Raw genomic sequence first — 8611 nt, 5'->3', positions numbered from 1 at the left:
CAGCATCCGACCCACACTTAAAATTAATGGAAGCTGTTTCGAATCCTCCGTTATTTATTTCGTTCAGTTCCTAAAACAGCTTGAAAAAGCGGCTCATCGTCCAAAGAAAAACGGTAGGGATCCGCAACCAAGCGCTGTAAGTAAGCGGAAGGTTCCGCGTGGAGCAAACGCTGGAGGTCCAGCAGCGCGTGGGGGACCAAAGCGGTGCTGTCGTAAGCACGCGATCACACATACCGAGAGAAGACAGAAGACCCAGTCGGACCGGGGACACTCCACAGCGCCGCGCGCTGTAACTTGAGCACAGGCCACGCCCTCCGGGGATTCCCCCCCGTGGGCAGCCGTTCAAAGCGGCGCTTCCACTCAGTTGCCCGACTTTCTGTTCATACGCCGCGAGCCGCCAGGACCACGATGGCCTCAGGATGTCGGTAAACAGGGTTCCGCCGTGCTTTTCTCTTTTCGCGCGGTCACATCGATATGGAGCCGATATGATGAGCGCAGGAGAAAATTATTATTATATTTCAGGGGAGCTGGTGGTGCCGCGAGCCGGGTTTCCTTCCTTTACTATAATAGCTTGTTAACCGTCGGCGGGCAAAAGAGAAGCAAGCTGTCGGTGGCATGAAATGCAATAATTCACGCGGAAGGTTTCACAAAGGAAAGGGTTTTTTTCAGGTGTGACTTTTTACCTGTCCCCGCCACCGCGCACGGGATTTAAAAGGCTACTCCTAGTTGCAAGCCGTGAAGAGCCCGCGGACCTGCCGCGCGGTACCATGATGATGGCGAACAAGCCGGGCGACGAGGGGGCAAAGGTGGACCTCGGCGAAGACAGCCGAGTTGACTCGGGCATCGAATGCTTGAAATCGCTCAATAAAGAAGACCAGGGGGGCATGAAAGCGGCGCGGGGGCCGAGCTCGAGCGACTCGGACAGCGGCAAGGACAAGGTGGTGGACAATGTGGCGGAGGAGCGCGTGGACTCGGCGTACAGCTCCGCGTACAGCTCCGCGTTCTCCATGGAGAGCCTGATGGAACAGTGCAGACTGTCGGAGCCCGAGGCCCCGCCGATCGCACATGAGACGCAGGGCGCCGAAGAGGACTCGAACCTTCTGGCCACCATCACTGAGGACGGAGACACGTACGTCCCTCAACACCGCACACTTTGCCCGTAAAGTCTCCCTCATTAGTTGAGCTTCACGCGGACTTCGCAGATCTCCCCCCCGCCCCCCCCCCCTTTTAAACTAAGTGCATCATCATCATGTCTTTAATCATGTTACGTATGACAGGTTGGCGGCCTTTGATGAATTATTACAGTAGTTACTATTAAATCGAATAATAGTGCTAGATCAGTAGGCTACCGAGGCCCCTAAGGGTACGCCGCAGTTCACCCACACATTCTCATAAGGACCTTCACTGCAGCCCTCTCTGGGATTTGAACCCACAACCTTTAGTGCACAATTCCTCTTTAGATGCTGCAGCAGCTCCTCCGGTGTAAGTGCATGATGTTCTATCTCACATTTTCTTCCCCTGTAAAGCAGTCTTATTGGTTTCGAACCGGGCTCTGCTCCTTTTGCAGGCAAACTGTCCTCGTCCACCTACGGATTGCATGGTGGGAATCCTCTACTGGCCTCTTAGTGCAGTTTGGACCTAACTCTTTGAAATCGGGCTCTCCTTATTTCATCATTGTTTTTGTGGTTTTCGTGCTCTCTCGTTCCGCCGCTTACTGCGTCTGCCGTGAGTCGTATGTCTCATCCTCTAAACCAACTTCGCACGTTACAAAACTCAGTGTCCCCGTCAACTGATGGTAGCGTGAAGAGGAAGAACGTACAACACGCCGATGATAAATCAAGTTAAGACCGCGCGCGCACGCTGCGGCCCTTGCTTTCCTCGTATGCCTGCAGTGTTCGTTTTCTGTTTCAGGAGGAGGGATTTGCTGGTGGAATCCACCATTCCCTGTGGATATTAATCGCGATGATAAAAAGCCTTTGTCTTGCAAAACCGGCTTTATTGCCTCAGTTATCGCAGGGAGAGTTCGCTCCGTTTAGGCCGAGGCTCCTGCCTGTGACAGCGATCCACCGTCCCCCACTGGCTGTGGTTTGCTTTAGTCAGAAAGCAGAAGTGCACAAGTTGAGCTTGGAATTCCCCATTATAGGCAGGGTCCATGCACGTTGCCTTCTCTGCCTTGCCGTCTCGGCGAGCGGCAAACATGTGAAACGTGTGCTTGTGAAAAGTAACTAACAGACTTCGCTTTTAGAATCAGCCTGAAGAGCACAACGGCTGCTAATAGCAGGAGACGCGTGCAAAAAATACTTTTAAGCGTTCCGCTGTCTACGTATATTACATTTTTAAGGTCTTTTAGTAAATGGGTGTTTTTTTTTTTTAATCTGAAGTTCATCCCGAGACGTACCAAAATATAGCAATGCACTGCATAGGGCAGCATTCATTTTCACCCCAACCCCCCCCAACAAAAATATTTTCTGGCTGCATCACTGTGTTTAACCACTGTCAAAACAAAAGTACCTGCTGTCTTGTCTGACGTCCTTTCATTTCCTCTTGTTCGGCGTGAATGTCAGAAGGAAGTACTAATTTAGCACCACTTATTGAAAGGAAGGCGCTCCCACGGTAAAATTCCTATATTGTGCCATTTTCATACCATGTTACTGTTAGTGGTTCATTCAGCAGAGAGCTAAAAATCCGCTGCGGTGTGGTTAAAATGGGATCATAAAATATTCTTCAGTGGTCAGGGAGTGAGATCTGGTTGCTGTTTCGTGTCCGAAGGTTGTATCTGAAGAGAACCGGAGTTAAGATAGACGTAAGACTTGAAAAACACCTGTGAGTGATGAGAAGTTGAAATTCTCTTCCCTTTTTCATTGACTGAAAGAGAACAGATTGAAATGGGGTAAAATGATGAACACCTACAGTAGGGGAAAAACACTCCAACTTGCTCTCTACATTAAATTAAGGCGTTGTAAATTTTCTAAGTTCCTGACGATCTTTGTAAATCTCGTGCCCTAAAAAACTGCGATCAGGTACTGAAGTAGGTCGCTATAGCAGAGGTAAGCAGACTCAGAAGCTCAAGCTGAAGCAGTTGTTTTTTTTTTTTTTTAGGTGGCTCTAAACAATAGTTGCGCGTCCAATATTGCGTTAAGTTATTAATGTACTCTTTGGATGTCGGGGTACGAAGGAGCCAAATAGCTGGTGCACCTAACGCTGGCATGGTGGCCCAGCGGGTTGTGTGTTCGTGTGTGTGAGAGCCAGTTCGGCCTGTGTGTGGAGTTCGCACGTTGAATTTCCTCTGGGGTCTCCTGTTTCCTCCCACACTTTAAAGATGTGAATTGGCGACTCTACTTCTCATAGTGCGTGCATGTGAATGATTGCGTGTGTTTGCGTGTTATTTATATGTATTGTGTTATTCTGCTGTTAAAAATGGGTGAATGATTGTAGGGAGTCTCGTACAGCGTATCTAGCACCGAAAGGCACCTTGGACAATTAGGACAGCTAAATACTAGCGAATGATGGCTGTACAACATTGCTTGGGAGAAAAATGTCTCTGCTAAATGTGCCGAATGTAAAAGAAAAGGTGAGTAAGAGTTATGAGCAGTTCCTTGAATATTGGTCTTCTTGACCTGCGAACATTTTCTGTTTTCCTTTTTCACTTATCTTATGCTTATTATTGGCATCGCTTTAATTTTACGTAGCCATATTTCTACGTTAAGATGAGAATAGTTGCCAGAGTGTATAACAAAACTGAGCAATTTTCAGACTCAAAGTAATAACTCAGTACAGCAGAACATTAGTGTTGTTTTTTTGGATGCTTGGTTGTGCTGGTGTGTGTGAGAGAGACTTTTAGGTAGAGTACATAAAATGCTGGAAACTGAATTGTTGCTGTGGATACCAAACTCCCCAAGCAGTCATGCTGTAGCAGCAGTGTTACGTACACCGCCTGCTGTGGGAGGGAGCCGGGCGCTCTCAGAGTTACGAAACAAAAATGTTTCCATGGGAAATTTGCCTGTCATTTGAGTCACATTCGTATTCAGGGCAACGTGCGTTTTCTCAGGAGAGTGTACGAAACACAGATTTAAGTTCAGAATGTCCATAAATAAGAAAATGCAATAATATCCAGTAGATGTAATTGAGAAGAACAATTAACCAGTATACCGAATGTGTTCCCAGCGTTCTGAGACATACGTGGCTACCGTAATGGAGAGAGTAGGGAGGTGTGAATGCGTTCTGTGAACCTGAGTGTACTTTCAAACGTCACATGTACATGTGAGACTCTGAACAATGAAGGAGAATTGTGGAATTGTGGAAACCTGGCAGGTAGTGATTCTCGGAAGTTTTCGGTTGTAGCATGTGAAAAAAATTTTTTTTTTTTTTTTTTTGGTATGTGGATGCTGTGCTCTTTAGCCGTGAGAAAGCAAGTACCACTTTGAAGCATGAAGATATGTCGATTCCTTAACTTTACTGAGAAGGTGGAGTACATCTCAATATAGCTATAAGTGCAAAAACATTAATTTTTCATGGTGTCTGAAGCAGTTCAGCAAAAAAAAAAGTGCCACACCCTATCCCACCCTATTTATTGAGTACAAAATCTAAAACTTACAAATAACTGGATGCATATTAAGCACAAATCACTACACTAACCTTATTAATTTTTTTCTGTATAATATTATACATATGATATCACTACATTAACCTTACGACATTTTCCATCCTTATGCAAAGACCTTTTATGGGGGGGGGGGGGAAATGATGTACCCTTGTAGTTCCTCCTTTTGTGGAAGTTTTGGAAATGCCCTTCAGCTGAATGACCTTTTCTCTCCTGACTAGATGTAAAAGTTCCTCGGTTGTGTAATTTATCAATATGTAATGATTTCCTCTTTATACAACACATATGCAGAACAAAAAAGCTAACATGGAAAATATGTTCAGTTGCAAGGTGTAAAAGAAAAAGTCATTAAATTTCTGCCATTTGTTTGGTTTTTCCTGTTATGAAACACATGTTAGTGAGACATTTTCCAGATCAAAAATGAATTTTACTTCCCTTTTTTGTATTTTTTTTTTTTTTTCTTCCCTCTACAGAATCTTACACCTAGCAATAATCCATGAAGAATCTGAATTTGCTCAGCAACTGATAGACTTATTCCCAAAAGATGTGCTGGACATTCAAAATAATTTATATCAGGTAAATACACACAATTGCTTTCCATATACTACATTGTAGGTATGGGAAGAGTTTGAGGAGGGGAAAAAACCTAATGATAATGCTGAACCTAGTGTTTTTGTTTCACCTAGCCACCTTTAATTTGAATAAATGTGCACATGTATTTCGTTTTGTGACATTAAATGTCTAGTGAATGCCCCCAGAAATGAAGGTTTTAAAAATCAGGAGGCTTTTTTTGGGCCACTTTCAAAGGATGCTGTGTGGTAACTGTCTTAAGGGGGGGGAGGGGTCCCAGGAATTTGACATAAGTGTGCAGGTGAAGGGGGTAAATTTGCGCGTTACCACTGAAGCAACAGTTAGACAGGAGGCTAGCTGACAGGGCTTCTTGAGAAATCCTGATGGGTAACGGGAAATGGCAAGAGCATGCAGAGTTGATTTGGTCAGCATTTAACACAGTGACTCATGAAGCTGTCCTTTATACCCTTTACCAAGAAAATGACATGTGACAAAAGGCTATCTGAACAGCACTTAAGAACCTAAATATGGGCTTGGCGCTTTTCTGACTCTTTGACGTAAATCTGAGTTTAATCTCCTGGCATACTTAGAAAAAAGATGACTTCAAAAGCATTCCTAGCGTGTGAACTGGTTTTGCTATTGTCACGCTGTCAGCTCATCATTGTTGACTTGGGTTGGTCTCAGACGCCTTTACATCTAGCCACCTATTTAAACCTGCCGATGGTGGTCCGGGACCTGGTGCAGAAGAAGGCCAGCGTGGAGCTGCAGGACCAGGATGGTAACACAGCCCTGCATGTGGCTTGCGAGCAAGGCCGAATGGAGTGCGCCGGCGAGATGACGAAAGAGATCTCCATGCGGCAGTTTGCTGAAGTGCTCAAGATGCAGAACTGGAGAGGTAAACATCGCGCTGCACGCTCGAGTGTGTGGATTTGCAGCACAGAACAATGTGAGGGTAGCTGAAGGTTAGTGTAGCACCTTTTCCAGAGAAAACAAGGTGAGAAATAATACATTCATTTTTGAACCACAGTTGAACCTTTGAGTATCTGGATTTCCCATCTGCCTACGCTCAAGTCACTTGTGCTGAAAGCATGCTTTATAGAGTGAAATCTGGGTCTTTTCACAAAAACTGCTGCTAATATGTTAGTTTCATAATCCCCGTTGTGTAATTCAGATATAAGATGATGGCGTGTATATAAATTATGGTAGAGTAACCTGTGGCTTTGGGGTTACTGTATTCAAATCTCAGCTGGCAGTCGTCATTGCTGCCACCCTGCCAGATATAAGTATGTATGTTTTTTGATTGTGGTGAAACACAGGAAACAATTCTACATTTAGAAGAGCTGCAGTATGCAAAAGATGTTATTCACAAGACTATGAAATGTGCAAGAATCTGACTTCCCTTAACGTTACACTCCTCTGCGTCTGTCTGTTTCTCCATGTCTGGTGTGTGAGCGTTCTATTTGTAGTTGCATTATTACTTACATGCGACACATTTTGTCGTCAATAGCGTATGGCGAGTTTCAGTAGGTCTGCTTTGTAGATGTGTTTTGTAGGAGGAGAACCTTTGATCCAGAATATCTGATATGACTTGGCAGAGCTCCTTGTTGTTGTTAATTTTTTTTTTTTTTTTTTTTTGCCTTGTACATGATTTCAGAAGATTCTACTTGGAATATTTAGAGAACTGCTTCTGAAATGGAAGCTTATCTTGTTTCAGGTCTGACCTGCCTTCATTTAGCTGCATTGCACAAAAACTACCGCCTGATGAAGTTTCTAATGAAAAAGGGTGCAGACCTCAATGTGCAAGTATGTCAGATCTTTCAAGAACCATTGTGATTTTTCTCACCTCCCTGAGCTCTTAAAATCCTCAAGTATGCCACAAAAGTGCTGTGGCACACAAAGTTGTGGATTTTGTTCTGACAAATGAAACTCAGACTTTAAAAAGTCAGTTCATACTTTGTTTTTACATTTTGTGCTTTAAGATGACTCAACATTTTAGTGTTAAAAGGTGTCTGAATATAACTGTGGCAAACCGTGCATCCCAAGAGCGACTGTCTGTCAGATATTCAAGAGAAATGTTGATTTGTCATCAGTCCAACTGAAGCGGCTGCTCTGACCTCCCCGTAGGAGGGAACGAGTGGAAAGACGGCCCTGCACCTGGCTGTGGAGCTCCACGATGAGGTCCTCGTGACCCTGCTCTTGAACAAAGGGGCCAACGTTGACGCCGCAATGTTCAACGGCTGCACCGCCCTGCACTTGGCCGTCGGGAGGCAGGACGCCACGATTGCTCACCTCCTCTGTCAGTCTGGAGCCGACAAGATGCTGAGGAACATGGAGGATGAGACGGCACTGGACCTGGCTGATGGCAATGATGACGTAAGTTCAGCAACCCACCTGCATTTACATTTATACTTATTCAATTAGCAGATGTTTTTCTCCAAAACGACGTACACCTCGTAGAAAATACAATTTGTGCACCCACCTCTGTTGTGTTATTCTTAACATTTATAATTGTTTCCAATTATTTTTGTGCTACAGTGATGAAAGCACTCTAAGCTGCCTTTTGAAAAGAGATACCGCAAACAAAGTTTTTGAGGGCTGCTTAAGCCATTTATTCTCAGAGATGGTTAAGCTATGTATGGCACTTCTCAGAATTCAGAACAGGGAAGCGTGGTATGAAAGAACAGATTAAAAGTGCCTTGCCTTGATTTGTGTGCATTTATTTGTTTAAAGTATGTGTAGTGTTATGTTAGCCAGCCAAGCTACTGACATCGGTGTAAACTGATGCTCAGAGCTCAACCAGAAGTACGTACAGCAGGCCCCTGTCCTGATTGCTACGGCATGCGTCTGTACCCCTGCCAATGGATATTTCTTCCTCCTGTTTTTCAGATTCTTGCCCTCTTCCCATTTGATGACATTCAAATCTCTGGCAGGTCAGTTGTTGGCATAAAATTCTAAGCATATTTGGCCACTCAGAAGACTGTTTCATGTGAATTTATTCAACACAAATGTATCTGAACTTATTTTGACTTATGTAGTCTCCTTCAGAGTACTATAGTGTTTTTCTGCCATTTTTACATGGAATTATCGACAAATATGAAAATTGAAAACTGCATTCGCTAACATACATATAAGACCTTTTGATTTTTTTTTTTTTTTTATTTTTTATTTTTTTAAAAGAAGAGTTTGGTTATTTTTTACATTCACATGTGTTTTCACTGCAACAAGAGGCATTAGATAAGATGTAACTACATATGTGAATGGACTGTCAGATCATTTCTCTCAAGCTGAAAGTTTATGGTTTATATGTGGAAAGCATATTTAGCATTTCACTTGTAATAAATGAAAATACAAAAATAACCCAGACTTTGTGGAAATGTTTGAACTTCTTTGTTACCAATACAAATAATAACTTTCATAGGTATTAGACACTAAAATATTCTA

The 8611-nt window shown here is 43.7% G+C and overlaps 1 protein-coding gene across 2 annotated transcripts; it reads left to right on the top strand.

Annotated features, from left to right (window-relative positions):
- On the top strand, positions 1-8611 carry nfkbie (nuclear factor of kappa light polypeptide gene enhancer in B-cells inhibitor, epsilon). 2 transcript variants are annotated; one of them, XM_018743723.2, is made up of 7 exons: positions 1-425; positions 670-1129; positions 5074-5176; positions 5855-6065; positions 6885-6973; positions 7295-7543; positions 8057-8611. In XM_018743723.2, the coding sequence occupies exons 2-7, from the start codon at positions 768-770 to the stop codon at positions 8123-8125; spliced, it is 1083 nt and encodes a 360-aa protein (XP_018599239.1). In that variant the 5' UTR covers positions 1-425; positions 670-767; the 3' UTR covers positions 8126-8611. The 2 variants fall into 2 exon arrangements, with proteins under 2 accessions (XP_018599239.1, XP_018599238.1); XM_018743722.2 differs by having other exon boundaries at positions 1-1129.

Source organism: Scleropages formosus, chromosome 1, assembly GCF_900964775.1.
Source record: "Scleropages formosus chromosome 1, fSclFor1.1, whole genome shotgun sequence".
NCBI lineage: Eukaryota > Metazoa > Chordata > Actinopteri > Osteoglossiformes > Osteoglossidae > Scleropages > Scleropages formosus.
Note: the sequence above shows the minus strand (reverse complement) of the source record. Positions and strands in the feature narration are given on the sequence as shown.

Bases quoted from the DNA above. Each gene is read 5' to 3' on its own strand.
- nfkbie (XM_018743723.2), top strand. From the start codon at position 768: ATGATGATGGCGAACAAGCCGGGCGACGAGGGGGCAAAGGTGGACCTC. The intron at 5,177-5,854 runs GTAAATACACAC...GGTTGGTCTCAG, and splicing joins TTCAAAATAATTTATATCAG to ACGCCTTTACATCTAGCCAC. The intron at 6,974-7,294 runs GTATGTCAGATC...ACCTCCCCGTAG, and splicing joins GTGCAGACCTCAATGTGCAA to GAGGGAACGAGTGGAAAGAC.